This window comes from Lissotriton vulgaris, chromosome 2_2 (assembly GCF_964263255.1).
Source record: "Lissotriton vulgaris chromosome 2_2, aLisVul1.2, whole genome shotgun sequence".
In the NCBI taxonomy this organism is placed as follows: Eukaryota; Metazoa; Chordata; class Amphibia; order Caudata; family Salamandridae; genus Lissotriton; species Lissotriton vulgaris.
The window spans coordinates 330714480-330737595 of record NC_141688.1 but is presented as its reverse complement, the minus strand read 5'-3'; the positions used below and the strand labels follow the sequence as shown (position 1 = coordinate 330737595).

The 23116-nt window shown below is 48.6% G+C and overlaps 1 protein-coding gene across 1 annotated transcript in view; it reads right to left on the bottom strand.

Annotated features, from left to right (window-relative positions):
* The window catches only part of AGBL2 (AGBL carboxypeptidase 2), a 986768-nt gene that overhangs the window by 492911 nt on the left and 470741 nt on the right, over nt 1–23116 (bottom strand). The window contains exon 13 of the mRNA XM_086959752.1: nt 1456–1522. Coding sequence (XP_086815878.1) covers nt 1456–1522 — 67 coding nt within the window. The remainder of the gene's footprint in view (nt 1–1455; nt 1523–23116) is intronic.

Sequence of the window (23116 nt, the reverse complement as noted above, 5' to 3'; positions counted from 1 at the left end):
GAGAGGCACATATCTGACGAGAGGCACACACCTGACGAGAGGCACACACCTGACGAAAGGCATGTATCTGATGAGAGACACACACCTGGAGAGAGGCACGCATCTGACGAGAGGCATACACATAACGAGAATGACACACCTGATGAGAGGGACACACATGACCAGAGGCACAGACCTGACAAGAGGCACACACCTGACGAGAGGCACACACCTGATAAGAGGCACCTCCCTGATGAGTCATACACCTAACGAGAGGCACACACCTGGCGAGAGGCACTCATCTGACGAGAGGCACTCATCTTACGAGAGGAACTCATCTGACGAGAGGCACACACCTGACAAGAGGCACACACCAGACAAGGCACATACCTGATGAGTCATACACCTGACGAGAGGCACACACCTGACGAGAGGCACACACCTGACGAGAGGCACACACCTGATGAGAGGCACCTCCCTGATGAGTCATACACCTAACGAGAGGCACACACCTGGCGAGAGGCACTCATCTGACGAGAGGCACTCATATTATGAGAGGAACTCATCTGACAAGAGGCACACACCTGACAAGGCACATACCTGATGAGAGTCATACACCTGACGAGAGACACACACTTGGCGAGAGGTATGCATCTGATGAGAGGAACACACCTGGCGAGTGGCATGCATCTGACGAGAGGCACACACCTGTAGAGAAGTATGCATCTGATGAGAGGCACACACCTGGCGAGAGGCATGCATCTGACGAGAGGCACACACCTGGCGAGAGGCAGACACCTGATGAGAGGCACTCATCTGACGAGAGGCACACACCTGACGAGAAGCACAGACCTGATGAGAGGAATACACCTGGCGAGAGGTTGGGTACCTGTAGTCTTTATCATGGATCATCACACCACTAGACCAGCCATCTTCTCCACTCAAGACAACACAAGTGCAGTATCCAAATCCCACTTTTCTGCAAATAGTCTTGGGCTGTGTGTGTCCACAAAGGTTGTGCAATGGTCACCTCTGCTTTGTATTCACATACTTGCCAAAACAATAAACATTAATTTAATCTCTTTGCTTAATCCCCCTATTTTCAACAAAACTAACTTCCTTATCGTTTGTTATCACTGGGCTGTTCCAAGAAACTTTAAAATGTGATCTTCTAACCCCAGGACCTGAGCATGGTCCCCAGGCAGCAGTGTCGGTCCTGTAGCCCTGACCTGGTGCGTGAACAGGACAGTGCTGTACAGATTCTCTACTCTCAGTGAACCAGCAGCAGTGACCTTCCCTTGTATTATGTAATTGCATATACTACATTTATTGACAAGATGCTTGTGCAGCCAATGAAAGAACAGACCAGCACATACAACCACACAGGTCAATAAAGTCCAAAGAGAAGTGCGGGAACACTCACATAACCCTTACAGCCATTCCTTTCTGCATGGCAGTGGGATGCAGCAGCCTTACCTTCTGTGCTATGACCAGTAAGTGCGCCGGCAGGCCATCGGACTCTGAGCTGTTGGACCCACTGGTGCTGTGAAGAGAAAGGGATAGAGGTTAGACCTCTCAGCGCTGCTCCGTCGGATAAGATCTGCACCAAGGATGTTTTAATGAGATGTGCACCAGGGGTGTATTAATGAGATGTGCATCAGGGGTGTATTAATGAGATGTGCACCAGGGGTGTATTAATGAGATGTGCACCAAGGGTGTATTAATGAGATGTGCACCAGGGGTGTATTAATGAGATGTGCACCAAGGGTGTATTAATGATATGTACACCAGGGGTGTAATAATGAGATGTGCACCAAGGATGTTTTAATGAGATCTGCACCAAGGGTGTATTAATGAGATGTGCACCAAGGGTGTATTAATGAGAACTGCACCAAGGGTGTATTAATGAGATGTACACCAGGGTGTATTAATGAGATGTGCACCAGATTGTATTAAGGAGATATGCACCCAGGGTGTATTAATAAGATGTGCACCAGGGGTGTATTAATGAGATGTGCACAAGGGGTGTATTAATGAGATGTGCACCAGGGGTGTATTAATGAGATGTGCACATGGGGTGTATTAATGAGATGTGCACTAAGGGTGTATTAATGAGATGTGCGCCAGGGGTGTATCAATGAGATGTGCACCAGGGGTGTATTAATGAGATGTGCACAAGGGGTGTATTAATAAGATGTGCACAAGGGGTGTATTAATGAGATGTGCACAAGGGGTGTATTAATGAGATGTGCACCAGGGGTGTATTAATGAGATGTGCACCAAGGGTGTATTAATGAGATGTGCACCAAGGATGTTTTAATGAGATCTGTGTGAGAAGGTGGCCTGATATGCAGTGGTCACTATTCTAGTGCCCACTATGTATCAGTCCAGCAACCCTTATTGATGATTGGTTGTAAGTCAACCTTATAGACCAGCTATCCTAGTAGCATGGATACGAGCAGTCTAAGGCTAAAGACTCGAGAGGGCGTGTTAAGCCAGCTGTTTACCACACATATACCCCTTGAATACCCAGTGAAAGGACACCACACAAGTGTTATGAAAATAAACAGTTATTTATTAAAGATCACAACAGCCCTGTACTCTTTATGAGGACAGGGTACTAAGCACAAACCAAAACTCTTACAAAAATACTTAAGTTAGCACAGTATATACAAATGCCCGAGGGGCACGGAAAACCATATACTCTGAAAGTGGAATGCGAAATTCCTAGCAGGTAAGTACAGTACTAATAGCTTTTGGAATCGCTAGGACTTGACTAGGGAATCGTTAGATTATGTCTAGGAGGCCTAGGGGACTCGGGTGCAGTGTGTGCACTCTCACGCGAGATGCGGGACAAAAGTCTATGGTAGCTAGGAATTAGAAAGTTAGTGTTCTCGGGCGAACCCGACCTGGTAGGGAGAAAACGAAAGTAGATTCTGACCCTTGGATAGTGAGGCTATGCTGGGGCACCGAAATGCCGAAGTTACCTAGCCCAGGGGCTGCAGCTGCATAGGTCTGAAAAGACGTCGGGAATCCTCGTAGACGGACCAGGAGCCGGAAGAAAAGATGCTGGCCGGTGACCAGTGAAGAAAGTTCAGTCGGATCCAAGCCTGGATCTTGAAGATAGATGACACCTGAAAGCAGAGGGGACCAAGTTCGAGACTACTAGCCAGTAGTCAGTGGGCACCAGGAGGGCACCGGATGGTAGCCACCTCGACTAGGTGAGTGGGTGACGCTTGACTCGAAGATCTCACGGACCAGGAGGCGTTGTCGGCGACCAGGATGGAGGATCGAGCTGTCCCACGAAGATAGAAGCTGTCGGCGTCGCTGGACCCAGGATTGGGCAACAAAGCCTTGGCAAATTCAAGCCCACGCGGTGGACCTAAAATGGCGTCTGGAGTGGACCAGGAGGGTCCGGGGTGCCTCTCTTGAACAAGGAAGCAAGGGCCAGCCTGGAGCAACCAGACCAGCAGAAGAGTTGTCGTCGGGCGTCGTTCAGAGGGCCACCAGCCAGCCGGCTAGTAGCCAAACAACGCGGTGCACAGCAAACAGCAGAAGGGCCCCACGCCGATCGTGGAGATGCAGGGGAGCTGACCTTGGGTGCTGGAGCTGCGCAGGGTCGGGGCTTCTCGGACCCCAAAGCACTCACCAGTGGAGGACACGGTGGGCTTGCAGTAAAGATGTCGTGCAGTCTTGGCGATCGTCGGTCCCTTGAGGTCTCGTCGCACTCACGGTTCTCAGCTGGGCTGTAGAGGTGAGTAGAGGTCAGAGGTGCCAGGGAAGCCGGGTCTCGTCGAGCTGGATCGTCGGATTCGTGATGAAGGACTTGCAGCAGACCGCAGTGTTCTTTAGGATGGTGCCTGCGGATGCAGGGTGACTACTCCTTAGCCACAAGGGAGAATCTTGAAGAAGAAATCGTGAAGTCCTTTCGAAGAAAGTGGTATCTTGATTCCAAAGATGATCTAATTTTAACAGGGGGCCCGCTCCCATCTTTATACTAAAAAAGGGGGCTGACCCGGTGACTAGGTCCTGCCTATGGGTGGGACTAGGTGGGGGGTGGTTACACCCCTCAGCCATGCCGGACTTCCCCAGGCCAGGGGCTGGTGTGCCCCTGGAACTGGTTCAGACCGGCCTATGCATAGTGAGCACCGGGGTGCCACTCAGCAGTCACCTTCCTGTAAAGCCCTGCCTACCCAGGATACACAAAACCATGTCTGGGACGGTGCTAGCACCGCCCCTGACAGGAAACCCTTTGTCCAGGCTCCCCTCACTGGAAGGACTCCCAGCTGCAGGGGGTCAGACTCGTGTCTGTGGTGGCAGCATCCATTTTGTGGAGCTGAGGCTTCAGTTAACTTTAACCGGGGTTCACAGTTACATACATGTCGTGTCCCTCTAGAAGGGTGGAATGCTAACCCCGTCGCCAGAATTGGCGAGGGGTTAGTATTCCAATTCGTATGACACCTTACTCGACATGTTTTGATAAAGCAATACCAAAGATAGCATTTAACCGCGAGGATTATAATGCACTTAAGAGTATATGGTATGCGATATCATGGAACAGCTATTAGGACTTGATTCCGCAAGCTGCAGACAGGCTCAGCTCGTGCCAGAGCACCATCTCACACGATTCCCAGCACTCTGCCTTCAGGATTGTCAAGGCCTGCCATAGGAGTGACTGATAGGAATCTGTGTGTCCATTTTAGGGTTAGGTATAGGTATACTACACCTACAGCAAAGGGTGATTACACGACTTTGCCCCAGCTGTCATGCAGCCAGTTGTGTCAAATTTAGGAGGCCAGCCAGGGGTGGCATAATACATGCTGCAGCCTCTGGCAGCCCTGGGTACACCTATGCCCTGAGTTACAGGGTCTGATAAGGTGGCCCAGTACCAATTGGTAGATGCACCTAGGGTACATGAGGTAATTTAGAAAGAGAACAGCCAGGCTGTGGGTCTGATTGGCAGGCCCACAGCCAGAGAAAGTCGTAAACCAGTGAAACAAAAGCAAAAAATCTGGGTGATCATAGGATTGCAGACCCTACTCTCCTACATGACCCCCCCCCAAACTTTGGGACAATAAGCTAACCTTGACCAGGTGAGTCTTCTTGTTCTAAGTGGAAATATCTGGAGAGCCCATCGGCATTGCCATGATCAGTACCAGGTCTATGTTCCACTGTAAAGTCCATCCCCTGTAGGGAAATGGACCACCTAAGCAGTTTGGGGTTTTCACCCTTCATCTGATTTAGCCACAAGAGGGGCTTATGGTCGGTCTGAATCTTGAAGTGAGTGCCAAACAAGTATGGCCTCAGCTTCTTCAGGGCCCAAACCACAGCAAAGGCCTCCCTCTCAATAGCTGACCAATTCTTCTCTCTGGGGGTCAGCCTTCTGCTTATAAAAGCAATGGGCTGATCCTGACCATCAAAATTCAGTTGAGAAAGAACAGCTCCCACACCCAACTCAGAAGCATCTGTTTGGACAATGAATGGTTTGGAGTAGTCTGGACTCTTAAGGATAGGTGCTGTGCACATGGCCTGCTTTAGGTCATCGAATGCTTTTTGACAGCCTGCTGTCCACTGAACCTTTTTTGGCATTTTCTTACTTGTCAGTTCATTTAATGGTGTCACAATGGAACCATAGTTCCTGACAAATTTTCTGTAGTATCCAGTCAGGCCCAAGAAAGCTCGAACCTGAGTCTGGGTGGTTGGAGGAGCCCAGTCCCTGATTGACTGTATTTTGCTCTCCAGTGGCTGAACCTGGCCTCCACCTACAAGGTGGCCCAGGTATACAACCTGTGTCTGCCCTATCTGGCACTTGGTGGCCTTGATAGTGAGGCCTGCTGCTTGCAGAGCCTCTAACACTTTCCTCAGGTGGACCAGGTGATCCTCCCAGGTGGAGCTAAAGACAGCAATATCATCTAGATATGCTGCACAGAAGTCATCCAGCCCAGTAAGGACTTGATTCACCAACCTTTGGAAGGTGGCAGGTGCATTTTTCAGACCAAAGGGCATTACCACAAATTGATAATGCCCACCAGGGGTTGAAAATGCTGTTTTGGGTTTGGCATCCTCAGCTAACCTGATTTGCCAATACCCAGCTGTTAAGTCAAATGTACTTAAGTAGTTGGCAGAAGCCAATCTATCTATAAGTTCATCTGCCCTTGGTATTGGATGGGCATCAGTCTTAGTGACTGCATTGAGACCCCTGTAGTCTACGCAAAACCTCATCTCTCTCTTACCATCTTGGGTGTGAGGCTTTGGCACTAGAACTACTGGACTAGCCCAAGGGCTATCTGAGGGTTCAATGACTCCCAATTCCAACATTTTCTGCACTTCAGTTTTTATGCAGTCTCTAACATGATCAGGCTGCCTGTAGATTTTACTCTTGACTGGCAGGCTGTCACCAGTGTCAACCTCATGGGTACACCAATTGGTCTGACTGGGTGTCAGAGAGAACATATGTCTGAAAGACTGAAGAACCTGTTTACAGTCTTTCTGCTGATGTTCAGAGAGGCTGCCACAAAAGACAACACCATCTACTGACCCATCATCAGGATTCTGAGTGAGCAGGTCTGGGAGAGGGTCACTCTCTTCCTCCTGTCCCTCATCTATGGCCATGAGCAAGCTCATGTCCTTCCTGTCGACATATGCTTTGAGCCTGTTGACATGGAGTACCCTATGGGGACTCCTGGGAGTTCCAAGGTCCACCAGGTAGGTGACCTCTCCCTTTTGCTCAAGGATTGTGTGGGGCCCAGACCATTTGTCTTTGAGTGCTGCTGGGGCCACTGGCTCCAGCACCCACACCTTCTGTCCAGGCTGATAAACAGTCAGGACAGCCTTTTGGTCATGCCAAGCTTTTTGAAGTTCTTGACTGGCCTTAAGTTTTTCTGATGCCTTCTCCATATACTCAGCCATCCTGGAGCGGAGACCAAGTACATAGTCCATTATGTTGGTTGCAGGCTTTTTGAGAGGTCTCTCCCATCCTTCCTTCACCAAACACAAGGGGCCTCTCACAGGATGCCCATACAAAAGTTCAAAAGGGCTGTAGCCAACCCCCTTTTGTGGGACCTCTCTGTAAGCAAACAGAAGGCAGGGCATCAGGACATCCCATCTACGCCTGAGTGTTTCAGGTAGTCCATGAATCATCCCTTTTAGGGTCCTGTTGAACCTTTCAACAAGCCCATTGCATTGTGGGTGATAGGGTGTAGTGAATTTGTAATTGACACCACACTCCTTCCACATAGCAGTTAAATAGCTTGACATGAAGTTTGCACCTCTGTCAGAGACAACCTCCTTAGGGAAGCCCACTCTGGAGAACACTCCAACTAGGGCCCTTGCCACCACAGGGGCTGTGGTGGTCCTAAGTGGAATAGCTTCAGGATACCTGGTGGCATGATCCACTACCACCAGTATAAACTTGTGCCCTGATGCTGTCTGGGGTTCCATTGGACCAACAATGTCAATCCCCACTCGTTCAAAGGGCACCCCCACCACAGGCATTGGTATAAGGGGGGCCTTTGTTGTGCCACCTGACTTACCACTGGCTTGGCAAGTGACACAGGAGCGACAAAACTCCTTGGTATCCTCATTCATGTGAGGCCAGTGAAAGTGTGAGACAAGCCTGTCCCAAGTCTTTGTCTGGCCTAAGTGTCCTGCTAAGGGAATCTCATGGGCCAAGGTAAGTAGGAAACCTCTCTGAGACAAGGGTACAACCAGCCTCCTGGTCATGCCAGGCTTGGGGTCTCTTGACTCAGTGTACAGGAGTCCATCTTCCCAGTATACCTTGTGGGTACCTGTGGCGTTCCCAGCAGCCTCAGCAGCAGCCTGCTGTCTGAGGGGTTCAAGAGAAGGGCAGCCTAACTGGTCCTTCCCCAGGTCTTCCCTTGAGGGTCCCCCTGAACCCAAGAATTCAACTTGATCAAGTTCAAACTCTCTAGGCTCAGTTTCCCTCAATTCCTGCAGGTCAGCCTCCTCTGAGACTTGATCCACAACCTGGGGCAAGGGGGAAGGCACAGCCTTAACCCTACTGCTCTTCTTCTTGGAAGGTGTCTGGTCCATTGTTCCAGGATCCAGCACCTGTTCAGTGGGGCATCTTCTGGCCTGTGACCTAGTCACAGCAAACACATGTGCTGGCAAACCTAACATTTCCAGATGAGTCCTCTGCTCCACTTCTGACCATTGTGATGACTCCAAATCATTGCCCAACAAACAATCCACTGGGAGGTCTGAACTAACTACAACCTTCTTTTGGCCAGTTACCCCTCCCCAGGAGAAAGCTACAATTGCCATACTATGATTGGTAGTGACATTGCTTGCATTGGTCACCAGGAATTCTGTACCTGGCATGATCTGTCCAGGGTCCACAAAGCTAGGTGTCACCATTGTGACACTGGCACAAGTGTCCCTATAGGCCTGAGCCATTTTTCCATTAATAAAAGGTGTCTGTCTGTATTTGCCCAAAGTATTGGGACTTATGTCAGGGGACATATCCATATCCCCTGTACTGACAAGGACAGCCTGAGTGAGGGTGCCAACTAAGTTGTCACTCCCCTCAGAACCCAGGGTTAACCCTACTAAACCCTTGGGAGGTGCACTACCACTGCTGGCTGTACTAGGGGGCACAGGTGCCTTAGGGGCTGCAGTGGCAGGAGTCTGCCCTCCTCCTTTCTTGGTGCACTCACTAAACCAGTGAGTTTTACTTTTGCAGTATTGGCACCACCTTTTAGATTGGCCTTCTTTCTTCTTTTGGGGAGCCTGACCCCCACCCTCTTTGGGTTGTTGGGGACCTGTCGAAGACTTTTGGTCATTTTGTTCCCCCTTAGAATCTTTACCCTTCTGGTCTGCTTTCTTCTGACCACCTTGATTCTGGCCCTGGTTCTGTTTAACTCTTGTTCTAACCCATCTGTCTGCCTTCTTTCCCAATTCTTGGGGAGAGGTCAGATCTGAGTCAACAAGATGCTGATGCAACAACTGGTTCTGACAATTGTTTAAAATTTGCTCTCTCATCATCAAATTGTACAATCCTTTATAATCAGTAACCTTACTGCCCAGCAACCAGCCCTCAAAAGCCTTAGTGGCACAATCTACAAAGTCAGCCCAATCTTGAGACTGAGTTTTCTGGGTATCCCTGAACAGCACCCTGTACTGCTCAGTGGTTAGGCCAAACCCATCAACCAGTGCATTTTTCAAGACTTGGTAATCATTAGCATCCTCCACCCTTGTGGTGAGGAGCTTGTCTCTTCCTTTACCCTCAAAGGAGAGCCACAAGATAGCTGCCCACTGACTTGGGGGAACACCTTGCACAGTGCAGGCCCTCTCCAAAGCAGTAATCCATTTGTGGATGTCATCCCCTTGTTTAAAGGGGGGCACTATCTTACCAAGGTGTTTTGTATCAAAACTCCTTTCCCTATTGCTAGGTACAATGCTGCCACCAGTGGGGACTGTCCCACTCAATTGTTGCTCTCTAGCAAAGGCAAGCCTCTCTTTGGCCAGGGCAAGTTCTTCCCTTTCAATCCTCAGATTGGCTGCCTTTTCCTTAGCTTCATACATTCTCCTCTGGGGAGATGTCATTCCCCTTTGAGAGGAACGTTGAGAGCCATTGGTATGAAGGGATCTGATAGAGCCTCTTGATAGAGATCTATCTCGTCCATTCCCAATGTTAAGCTGACCTGAGAGTGGCCCCAAGGGTCCCCTAGTGCCCATCTCATGTCTGCTTAAGTTGGACCTGGTTAGTCTGCTGACTTCTACCTGTTCCTTTTCTGCCTCATCCCCTGATACCAAATCATCATCCTCATCATCAGCATCATCTGCTTCCTGAAGAGGATGGTCCTGGGCATCAAAGGGACCCTGTAAGGAGGGCATGTTGCCATCTGAATTAGAAGGGTCTGGGTTACCAGCCCTCCTTGCATCATGAGTCTCTAAGAGACCAATCAGAAAGGCAGTTGTGGGGTTAGACCCCTGCTTAATCTTCCTAGAGGTACACACTTGTCGTAACTCATGGAAGCTAAGCGCAGTATATCTTGAAGGGATGACCTGTGGAGGGTCAACTGACACAAGGGGAACCTCAGTGTTTCCTCCTTTGTCCGACATACTGTTTCTAGTGTGGTGTAAGTGATGCACCTACCTACACTATGTGTTTACCTACTGATCCCTTGCTAAGAGTTGCAGCCAAGGTGTGCTAAGCCCTGAGGAGCTACAACAGCTGGTTCAGTAGAACTCAGAGTATTCTAAGCTTTAGTTATGTGTACCTAACAGTACTTATGTGATCTTTCAACAAGATATTCTTAGGATACGTGTGGTAAAACAACAGCAAGCTCAAATCCCAACCGCTGCTCACCAATGTGAGAAGGTGGCCTGATATGCAGTGGTCACTATTCTAGTGCCCACTATGTATCAGTCCAGCAACCCTTATTGATGATTGGTTGTAAGTCAACCTTATAGACCAGCTATCCTAGTAGCATGGATACGAGCAGTCTAAGGCTAAAGACTCGAGAGGGCGTGTTAAGCCAGCTGTTTACCACACATATACCCCTTGAATACCCAGTGAAAGGACACCACACAAGTGTTATGAAAATAAACAGTTATTTATTAAAGATCACAACAGCCCTGTACTCTTTATGAGGACAGGGTACTAAGCACAAACCAAAACTCTTACAAAAATACTTAAGTTAGCACAGTATATACAAATGCCCGAGGGGCACGGAAAACCATATACTCTGAAAGTGGAATGCGAAATTCCTAGCAGGTAAGTACAGTACTAATAGCTTTTGGAATCGCTAGGACTTGACTAGGGAATCGTTAGATTATGTCTAGGAGGCCTAGGGGACTCGGGTGCAGTGTGTGCACTCTCACGCGAGATGCGGGACAAAAGTCTATGGTAGCTAGGAATTAGAAAGTTAGTGTTCTCGGGCGAACCCGACCTGGTAGGGAGAAAACGAAAGTAGATTCTGACCCTTGGATAGTGAGGCTATGCTGGGGCACCGAAATGCCGAAGTTACCTAGCCCAGGGGCTGCAGCTGCATAGGTCTGAAAAGACGTCGGGAATCCTCGTAGACGGACCAGGAGCCGGAAGAAAAGATGCTGGCCGGTGACCAGTGAAGAAAGTTCAGTCGGATCCAAGCCTGGATCTTGAAGATAGATGACACCTGAAAGCAGAGGGGACCAAGTTCGAGACTACTAGCCAGTAGTCAGTGGGCACCAGGAGGGCACCGGATGGTAGCCACCTCGACTAGGTGAGTGGGTGACGCTTGACTCGAAGATCTCACGGACCAGGAGGCGTTGTCGGCGACCAGGATGGAGGATCGAGCTGTCCCACGAAGATAGAAGCTGTCGGCGTCGCTGGACCCAGGATTGGGCAACAAAGCCTTGGCAAATTCAAGCCCACGCGGTGGACCTAAAATGGCGTCTGGAGTGGACCAGGAGGGTCCGGGGTGCCTCTCTTGAACAAGGAAGCAAGGGCCAGCCTGGAGCAACCAGACCAGCAGAAGAGTTGTCGTCGGGCGTCGTTCAGAGGGCCACCAGCCAGCCGGCTAGTAGCCAAACAACGCGGTGCACAGCAAACAGCAGAAGGGCCCCACGCCGATCGTGGAGATGCAGGGGAGCTGACCTTGGGTGCTGGAGCTGCGCAGGGTCGGGGCTTCTCGGACCCCAAAGCACTCACCAGTGGAGGACACGGTGGGCTTGCAGTAAAGATGTCGTGCAGTCTTGGCGATCGTCGGTCCCTTGAGGTCTCGTCGCACTCACGGTTCTCAGCTGGGCTGTAGAGGTGAGTAGAGGTCAGAGGTGCCAGGGAAGCCGGGTCTCGTCGAGCTGGATCGTCGGATTCGTGATGAAGGACTTGCAGCAGACCGCAGTGTTCTTTAGGATGGTGCCTGCGGATGCAGGGTGACTACTCCTTAGCCACAAGGGAGAATCTTGAAGAAGAAATCGTGAAGTCCTTTCGAAGAAAGTGGTATCTTGATTCCAAAGATGATCTAATTTTAACAGGGGGCCCGCTCCCATCTTTATACTAAAAAAGGGGGCTGACCCGGTGACTAGGTCCTGCCTATGGGTGGGACTAGGTGGGGGGTGGTTACACCCCTCAGCCATGCCGGACTTCCCCAGGCCAGGGGCTGGTGTGCCCCTGGAACTGGTTCAGACCGGCCTATGCATAGTGAGCACCGGGGTGCCACTCAGCAGTCACCTTCCTGTAAAGCCCTGCCTACCCAGGATACACAAAACCATGTCTGGGACGGTGCTAGCACCGCCCCTGACAGGAAACCCTTTGTCCAGGCTCCCCTCACTGGAAGGACTCCCAGCTGCAGGGGGTCAGACTCGTGTCTGTGGTGGCAGCATCCATTTTGTGGAGCTGAGGCTTCAGTTAACTTTAACCGGGGTTCACAGTTACATACATGTCGTGTCCCTCTAGAAGGGTGGAATGCTAACCCCGTCGCCAGAATTGGCGAGGGGTTAGTATTCCAATTCGTATGACACCTTACTCGACATGTTTTGATAAAGCAATACCAAAGATAGCATTTAACCGCGAGGATTATAATGCACTTAAGAGTATATGGTATGCGATATCATGGAACAGCTATTAGGACTTGATTCCGCAAGCTGCAGACAGGCTCAGCTCGTGCCAGAGCACCATCTCACACGATTCCCAGCACTCTGCCTTCAGGATTGTCAAGGCCTGCCATAGGAGTGACTGATAGGAATCTGTGTGTCCATTTTAGGGTTAGGTATAGGTATACTACACCTACAGCAAAGGGTGATTACACGACTTTGCCCCAGCTGTCATGCAGCCAGTTGTGTCAAATTTAGGAGGCCAGCCAGGGGTGGCATAATACATGCTGCAGCCTCTGGCAGCCCTGGGTACACCTATGCCCTGAGTTACAGGGTCTGATAAGGTGGCCCAGTACCAATTGGTAGATGCACCTAGGGTACATGAGGTAATTTAGAAAGAGAACAGCCAGGCTGTGGGTCTGATTGGCAGGCCCACAGCCAGAGAAAGTCGTAAACCAGTGAAACAAAAGCAAAAAATCTGGGTGATCATAGGATTGCAGACCCTACTCTCCTACAATCTGCACCAGGGGTGTATTAATGAGATGTGCACCCAGGGTGTATTAATGAGATGTGCACCAGGGTGTATTAATGAGGTGTGCACCAGATTGTATTAATGAGATATGCACCCAGGGTGTATTAATAAGATGTGCACCAGGGGTGTATTAATGAGATGTGCACTAAGGGTGTATTAATGAGATGTGTACCAGGGGTGTAATAATAAGATGTGCACCAGGGGTGTATTAATGAGATGTGCACATGGGGTGTATTAATGAGTTGTGCACCAGGGATGTATTAATGAGATGTGCACCAGGGGTGTATTAATGAGATGTGCACCAAGTGTGTATTAATGAGATGTGCACCAGGGTGTATTAATGAGGTGTGCACCAGATTGTATTAATGAGATATGCACCCACGTTGTATTAATAAGATGTGCACCAGGGGTGTATTAATGAGATGTGCACCAGGGGTGTATTAATGAGATGTGCACCAAGTGCGTATTAATGAGGTGTGCACCAGGGTGTATTAATGAGGTGTGCACCAGATTGTATTAATGAGATATGCACCCAGGGTGTATTAATAAGATGTGCACCAGGGGTGTATTAATGAGATGTGCACAAGGGGTGTATTAATGAGATGTGCACCAGGGGTGTATTAATGAGATGTGCACCAAGGGTGTATTAATGATATGTACACCAGGGGTGTATTGATGAGATGTGCACCAAGGATGTTTTAATGAGATCTGCACCAAGGGTGTATTAATGAGATGTGCACCAAGGGTGTATTAATGAGATCTGCACCAAGGGTTCAATTTCATTTCAAAATTCCTTTATTCGACTGTATGCAATATAAATTAAAAAGAAATGGCGCTAAAATACAGCCCTGCCTAACCCCCTGATTTATCTTGAAGTCTCTAGTAACTTTCAAGTCTTTTGTATAGCGAACATTTGCTCGAGTGTCACTATGGAGGTCGACTAAAAAGTTAATCAAGTTCTTCTCAACCCCCATTTTGAGCAGGACGTCCCAGAGCCTACTTCTATCAACACAATCAATGGCCGATGATAAGTCCATAAAGGCCATATACACAGTTCCTTTTCTGGCCAAAGTATACTTGCCACTGATTAAGTATAGATTCAGGCATTGAGTTATTGTTGAGTGCCCTGGTCTGAACCCGTATTGAACGGGGGACATTACATTGTTATTTTTAGCCCACATGGTCAGCCTATTTAAAATTATTCGTCCCACTACTTTGGCAACTGAGTTTACATGCTGCATTGTTTCTGTCACCCTTCTTGTAGACGGGTACTATGGTTGAGGCCCCCCAGGACTTTGGGCTCCCGATTGCAACTCCAGCATTGACAACCGCGGTACGGATTGGGGCCCAAAGTGAGATATTTGATTTGAATAAATCTGGAGGAAGGCCGTCTGGGCCCGGGGCCTTATTACTGGTTAAGCCGCGGATCCCCTTTTCGACTTCTTCAACTGTGAATTGCAGGGGAGCTTCTTCTGTGAATTTAATTTCTTGTATCACCTGTGGATCATCGCTCTTGAAGATTAAACTAAAATGGGAGACCCACTCATTTTCGGGTATATTAGTTCCAAGGCTGGAAGCATTGGGGTCATCAAACATCGGCTTGTTGATTATGCTCCAGAACTTTGAGCTGTTACTCAGGGTTGATGGGTCGAGCAGACTCCCAGGATGTTTGCTTTTATATCCTTTTTACGGGATGCCAAGGTTGATTTATATTCAGATCGCAAGATTTTAATATGTGCGGAATCCCTTGGCTTTTTCTTGAGGGCCATTTTCAAGTTCCGACTAGCTGCCGAACAAGCGTGGTCAAACCATCTTGGCTGATAAACAGTTGGGCCTTTCATTGGAGCAGATAGCAGTTGGTCAATCCTTAGAACTACAACAGCAAAAGCAGATAAGATGGTTTCAGGTGGTGTGGACTCAGAGACACAAAGATTAAGTTCCTGTTTGCAACTCGTTTTAACAGACTTATACAAAGTATCACTGTTTATCATGGACCATTTCAAACGGCGATTTCCATTGATTAACTTTAAAGCACCCGTGTCTTTATGATTTTTCCGTAATTCAAAAAGACCCGCTTCTAGTTCAACTGAGATTGGATTGTGGTCACTAAAGATGCTTTCGTGTATTTTGAAATTTAAGGCTAAATTTGCCAGATCAACAGAGAGAAGAATATGGTCTATGAAAGAGCCGTGCTCAGAACCTTTATAAGTTGGTACTTCAAAAATGAAGGAGTCATCTTTCAGGGACATAGCGACACTCAGGTTCAGGCCATCTATTAGATTATTCACATTGGTACCTCGCGGACAGTGAGCGAAATGAAGTCCTGACCTGTTCCCGCATCCCAAGGAGGCCAAGGTTGTCTTGGTCGGGTTTCGCAGATATGCGCATTGAAATCACCAATGATTATTTTATTCCGTGGCAATTTTACCAATTCATCTCGCAAGTAATTGTGGAGCTTGATGATGTTGCACTCTCCTGATGATGTTACTGAATTATAAAAGTTGACCAAGGTTAGTGCTTTTCTGCCCTTCCTAAGCTCCATGACCTGAATGTTCCTGTTTTCCAATTGTTTGGTTTTGACCTGGGAGATGAGGGAGCGGCTGATGAATGTTGCCAAGCCCCCCTTTGATCTGCCACTGGGCAATGGAATTGCTGGGACAAAGAAACTCTGATACCCCTCAATGAAGACATTATTATCTATGAGCCATGTTTCCTGAAAGCACAGTATAGCAAATTTCCTTATAAATTTCACCCACGTCTGGTCCTTTACTTTTGCGGCCAGTCCTGCTATGTTCCACGACAAGATTTTTATGGTGTTAAGTACATCATGATCAGTCGATGGCTCTTGAGTCGTGTTAGTAAACGGGTACGGGTTTTGATTAAGTCGGCTTGTTACAGCTGCTGGTTGATTACTAGTGCTATATAGCAGGTTATGGGCTATAGTGGGAGGAAAGCTACCTAATTCGAGAGTGGAGAGAGTAGGTGCCACTTTTAGGGAAAGATTCTCAAGGAAAGGTGTTACGGGCTCTATTGTATTGATAACTGGTGCCACTCTTAAGAGGGCTAAAGTACTTGTTGGATTATCAGTACTTATTATGTTAGTTTGTTCCACACAATTTGAAAGGTCAGGTAAAGTACTAGGGGGCAGGACAGATGTCAGTCAATCCACCTCATCCAAATAATCATGGGAATACAGGGCATCATATCTGTTTGAGGTCGGAACCCCAAATTGATTTTGATTCAAGTAGGGATATGCATGATCTCGTTTATATGTATATGGTGCGGATTCCATTCTCTCATACATTGTTGGAGGGGGATGGTTATATGATCTACCTTCCTAGGATTGTGCATGTCTTTGTTGTTCAAAATCTAAGGGCGTCACCTGACTAGGGGCGAGAGGAGGTGCCCATGATTGAAGATGGACTTGGGGCTCCAAAGACCCCTCGTGGCCATGATAAGGTTGAGGATTTTTACTTTGCCCGTTTGTAATATAAGGGTAAAAATAGCTTAAACCCATCGGGCGGATCAGGCTATTTGTCGAGGAACTCCTCCAGTTAAGGATGAATTTCGCCACTCGTCTGTCTTTAAAATTAACTACAATGCAGTCTCCCTCTGTTGATTTGAATCTTGAGCCCACCCAATCTACTCTCTTCACATCAGAGATATACCCACTTATATGAGAGGGAAGTGGCCTATGTGTAGTTAACCATTGCATAACCTTATTTTTTAGTTCCGCGTAGGTCTCCCCCCTGTTATCAGCCAGCTTTGGGACCCCAATCATGACAATAGTGTATGCATTGGATTCAGGTGGAAGGTTTATATGGATAGGTTTTTTTACTGTCGTCGGTTTAAGCTGATTTGTCCCTGCTGTCTTAATGGGAATATTCGGCGTTAATAATGTGGCGTGCCTCAATGACTCCACGTTTGCTATAACTGATTCTGGAGGGTGACCCTCAGCAGCCCATTCACTATCATCAGTTTTATCATGTACCTGTATAATTTGTGTGTTATTCACAGGCGTGGCTACTACCTGCGGTGAGTTGGAAACTACTTGTGTGGTAGTTACTAAGTTGGAGGTAGCTGGGGATCCCTGTCGCTGAGGTGATGGCTGTTTGACAGTACTATTTGTTGTGTCTCTAGTGGTTTTCGCGGTTATAGTATTATTAGCTTTGAGGGTTTTGCTTGCTGGAACAAAGATGGAAGTGCGATTAGGCATTTTTAGCATTTTAAGAATGCTAGAGGATACTTCATTTTGTGCTCTCTCGAATTTTCCTAGAGCCTTCTCTATGTTGATAACTCGTTTACTGATGGGCTGTAAGAGAGATTTAACCATAGATTCTATTTCACTCAGGAGGGATATTTTCATTGTGGATATCTGATCTATTTGACTTGTCTGATCTTTGACCGAAATACTCTCAATATTATTCTTCTCATTTCTGAATGTATCGGGGTCTTGGGTAGGTGTCAAAGGAGTCCCAATTGTGGTTGTTGCGGAAGATGTCGCCTGTCTAAGTTTTTGCCACATGTCTTTAATTGAGTGTTTCGGTTTGACTATTGGGCAGTAGGTTTTACTCAACAGATGTTTTGTCTTTCGTTTTATCTTATGATGCTGAGTTATACTTGTTGGGTCATGAGTTATCGCGGGAGCCAGTTGAGTAGCAGGTGTTTGGCCCTCCACTAGTTGAACCTCTAGGTCTAAAGACGATGTATGCAGGCAGCTTATGTTGTTGCCATGGCTAGTCGACACCGGAGGGCTACTTTCCATGGTGATAACTGCAGGGCATGTAAACAGGGGTTTCGGGGTATTGTCCTTAATATGCGACCCTGGCAAATCTGTGAACGACTGCATTAATAATGAATCCTGAGAGTTAATTGTGGAATCCAAAATGTTTATGTTATCAGTAGTGTGCAAAGACAGGTTTGGAAAACACAGGTCTGGGGTCAATGAAAGTCGTCTCTCTGTGTCCTGGATGGCGTCCGCCACTACGCTAATAGTTTTTTGTAACATAAGGTCTATGGCAGTTATGGTAGGTAGTGGTGTGCTCCCAGATTTTAATCTTGTTGTGGATCTCGTTGTCACCGGAGTTTTCCTAACTTTGGTCATCCTTAAGATGTAGACATATAACTGTGTACCGTGTCTCTAGTAAACGGGTTACCTTATTGCAGGGTGACTTATGAGGAGATGTTAAGGGGGTGGCCTGTCCCGGCCACTTCAGGCCCCTGAGGGCCACAGAGGGCCCGCCCTTTGCCCGGGCTTCGCCCGGCGTCCCGCGAGACGGGTTCGATGGAAATTTAAAGCGCCACCTGGCGCTCGCTGATGACGCTGGACCCCAACAAGGGCTTCTGGGTATTGTGGTTTTCAGCCCCTCGCCGGTCTCCTCCAGGCAGCCCCGCTGTAGTTGGAATCACGTGCGGTCGGCTGCTGGAGACTGGCAGGTGGGTCCAGGCTGTGACAAGGATTCGGGCAGCGCGATTTTGGCCAGACGGTTAGGGTGCAGTACAAGAGGCACAAGTTAGTTCAAAGAGAGATCGCCCGCTCAATGGGTTTGATGGAAATTTAAAGCATCACCTGGCGCTCGCTGATGACGCTCGACCCCAGCAGGGGCTTCTGGGTATTGTGGTTTTCAGCACCTCGCTGGTCTCCTCCAGGCAGCCCCGCTATAGTTGGAATCACGTGCGGTCGGCTGCTGGAGACTGGCGGGTGGGTCCAGGCTGTGACAAGGATTCGGGCAGCGCGATTTTGGCCAGACGGTTAGGGTGCAGTACAAGAGGCACAAGTTAGTTCAAAGAGAGATCGCCCGCTCAATGGGTTCGATGGAAATTTAAAGCGCCACCTGGCGCTCGCTGATGACGCTGGACCCCAGCAAGGGCTTCTGGGTATTGTGGTTTTCAGCCCCTCGCCGGTCTCCTCCAGGCAGCCCCGCTGTAGTTGGAATCACGTGCTGTCGGCTGCTGGAGACTGGCGGGTGGGTCCAGGCTGTGACAAGGATTCAGGCAGCGCGATTTTGGCCAGACGGTTAGGGTGCAGTACAAGAGGCACAAGTTAGTTCAAAGAGAGATCGCCCGCTCAATGGGTTCGATGGAAATTTAAAGCGCCACCTGGCGCTCGCTGATGACGCGGGACCCCAGCAAGGGCTTCTGGGTATTGTGGTTTTCAGCCCCTCGCCGGTCTCCTCCAGGCAGCCCCGCTGTAGTTGGAATCACGTGCGGTCGGCTGCTGGAGACTGGCGGGTGGGTCCAGGCTGTGACAAGGATTCGGGCAGCGCGATTTTGGCCAGACGGTTAGGGTGCAGTACAAGAGGCACAAGTTAGTTCAAAGGGAGATCGCCCGCTCAATGGGTTCGATGGAAATTTAAAGCGCCACCTGGCGCTCGCTGATGACCCTGGGCCCCAGCAAGGGCTTCTGGGTATTGTGGTTTTCAGCCCCTCGCCGGTCTCCTCCAGGCAGCCCCGCTGTAGTTGGAATCACGTGCGGTCGGCTGCTGGAGACTGGCGGGTGGGTCCAGGCTGTGACAAGGATTCGGGCAGCGCGATTTTGGCCAGACAGTTAGGGTGCAGTACAAGAGGCACAAGTTAGTTCAAAGAGAGATCCAAGGGTTTATTAATGGGATGTGCACCAGGGGTGTATTAATGAGATGTGCACCAGGGGTATATTCAGGGTGTATTAATGAGATCAGCACCAAGGGTGTATTAATAAGATGTGCACCAGGGGTGTATTAATGAGATGTGCACCAAGGGTGTATTAATGAGATGTGCACAAGGATGTTTTAATGAGATGTGCACCAAGGGTGTATTAATGAGATGTGCACCAGGGTGTATTACTGAGGTGTGCACCAGGGGTGTATTAATAAGATGTGCACTAGGGGTGTATTAATGAGATGTGCACTAAGGGTGTATTAATGAGATGTGTACCAGGGGTGTATTAATGAGATGCGCACAAGGGGTGTATTAATGAGATGGGCACCAGGGGTGTATTAATGAGATGTGCACCAGGGTTATATTAATGAGATGTGCACCAGGGGTGTATTAATAAGATGTGCACCAAGGATGTTTTAATGAGATCTGCACCAAGGGTGTATTAATGAGATGTGCACCAAGGGTGTATTAATGAGATCTGCACCAAGGGTTTATTAATGGGATGTGCACCAGGGGTGTATTAATGAGATGTGTACCAGGGGTATATTAAGGGCGTATTAATGAGATCTGCACCAAGGGTGTATTAATAAGATGTGCACCAGGGGTGTATTAATGAGATGTGCACCAAGGGTGTATTAATGAGATGTGCACCAAGGATGTTTTAATGAGATCTGCACCAAGGGTGTATTAATGGGATCTGCACCAAGGGTGTATTAATGAGATCTGCACCTAGGGTTTATTAATGGGATGTGCACCAGGGGTGTATTAATGAGATGTGCACCAGGGGTATATTAAGGGCGTATTAATGAGATCTGCACCAAGGGTGTATTAATGAGATCTGCACCAAGGGTTTATAATTGGGATGTGCACCAGGGGTGCATTAATGAGATTTTCACCAGGGGTTTATTAATGAGATGTGCACCAAGGGCGTATTAATGAGATCTGCACCAAGGGCGTATACAGCGCCAGGACGCCGACTGGTATCAGTGCGCTCTATAAGTGTTAAAAATAAATAAATAAATAAATTAATGAGATGTGCACCAGGGTTGTAATAATGAGATGTGCACCAGGGGTGTATTAATGAGATGTGGAGAAGTGTGGCTCACTGGTTAGAGGAGGCAGACCTGGAAGCAGAAGTCAGCCTGGGACCAGGGTTAAATTCCCGGCTCGGAGGGGTCTTGAGTCCTAAAATGTCCACGGACTCGACAATTCTCGCTCCGGTGCCTACTCGATTCACGGGTTCACACTCTGCGACTCTGGGCAATAGGTTGCTTAATCTCCACAGCGGCCCCTCGCGGCGGGATGCCTGGCTTTCACCTTGCGGATACCCTGCCGGGGTTATCTCACAGGGGAATACCAGGACGGGTTCCCTAAGCAAGCGCTTAGAAACCGCTTGGTGATTTGCGCTATATAAATTCCTGTACATTTACATTTACATGTGCACCAGGGTTGTATTAATGAGATGTGCACCAGGGGTGTATTAATGAGATGTACACCAAGGGTGTATTAATGAGATGTGCACCAAGGGTGTATTAATGAGATGTGCACCAGGGGTGTATTAATGAGATGTGCACCAGGGGTGTATTAATGAGATGTGCACCAGGGGTGTATTAATGAGATGTGCAACAGGGGTGTATTAATGAGATGTGCACATGAGGTGTATTAATGAGATGTGCACATGGGGTGTATTAATGAGATGTGCACCCAGGGTGTATTAATAAGATGTGCATCAGGGGTGTATTAATGAGATGTGCACCAGTGGTGTATTAACGAGATGTGCACCGGGGTGTATTAATGAGATGTGCACCAGTGGTGTATTAATGAGATGTGCACCAGGGGGTAATAAATAAGATCTGCACCAGGGGTGTATTAATGAGATGTGCACCAAGGGTGTATTAATGAGATGTGCACCAGGGGTGTATTAATGAGATGTGCACCAGGGGTATATTAATGAGATGTGCACCAGGGGTGTATTAATGAGATGTGCACCAGGGATGCATTAATGAGATGTGCACCAGGGGTGTATTAATGAGATGTGCACATGGGGTGTATTAATGAGATGTGCACCCAGGGTGTATTAATAAGATGTGCACCAGGGGTGTATTAATGAGATGTGCACCAGGGGTGTATTAATGAGATGTGCACCAGGGGTGTATTAATGAGATGTGCACCAGTGGTGTATTAATGAGATGTGCACCAGGGGTGTATTAATGAGATGTGCACCAGGGGTGAATTAATGAGATGTGCACCAAGGGTGTGTTAATGAGATGTGCACCAGGGGTGTATTAATGAGATGTGCACCAGAGGTGTATTAATACGATGTGCACCTGGGGTGTATTAATGAGATGTGCACCAGGGGTGCATTAATGAGATTTGCACCCAGGGTGTATTAATGAGATGTGCACCAGGGGTGTATTAATGAGATGTGCACCCACGGTGTATTAATAGGATGTGCACCAGGGGTGTATTAATGAGATGTGCACCAGGGGTGTATTAATGAGATGTGCACCAGGGGTGTATTAATGAGATGTGCACCAAGGGTGTATGAATGAGATGTGCATAAGGGGTGTATTAATGAGATGTGCACCAGGGGTGTATTAATGAGATGTGCACCCAGGGTGTATTAATGAGATGTTCACCAGGGGTGTATTAATGAGATGTGCACCAGGGCTGTATTAATGAGATGTGCACCAGGGGTGTATTAATGAGAAGTGCACCAGGGGTGTATTAATGAGATGTGCACCAGGCGTGTATTAATGAGATGTGCACCAGGGGTGAATTAATGAGATGTGCACCAGGGGTGTATTAATGAGATGTGCACCAGGTGTGTATTAATGAGATGTGCACCAGGGGTGTATTAATACGATGTGCCCCAGGGGTGTATGTAACCAAGGGAGCCCGTTGCCCCAGCGGATAAAATCCCCCCGAACCCTGATCAGGGACTCATCCTGTGACCCACCCCTCTTGTCTCTACAGCCGTTCGATCAGCAGCCGGAATGGTGGCAGACAGACGTGCCGTGGCATGCATCCGAAGATGAAGATGAATGCGGCTCCTTTAACTGGACAAAGGCGGGAGAGTGGGCGGAGTCTGACGGAACGTCAAAAGTCGAGTTGAGGCCGGATCAGGTGTGCGTGTTCACCGGAGGACGTTGGAATCGAGGAGAAGAGGCGAGTGAGTTGTTGCAGGAGCAAGGAGGATCGTTGGGAGGAGCAGCGGGAGTAGAGGAGCCGACCGAAGGAACATCTACAGGAGTCCGGACAGAGAGGGAGGAGCCATCGGCGCTACGAGATCCAGGAGGTCAACGGCAACACGAGCCGCCCAGCCACACGCCAGGAGGAGGCGTGTGGCTCAGCGAGGTACGGGGTCGCATAGCGGGTTGGGTGGGACGCAAGGGCGGGTCCGTAACGTGACCACTACTCTTGGTTGTTTTC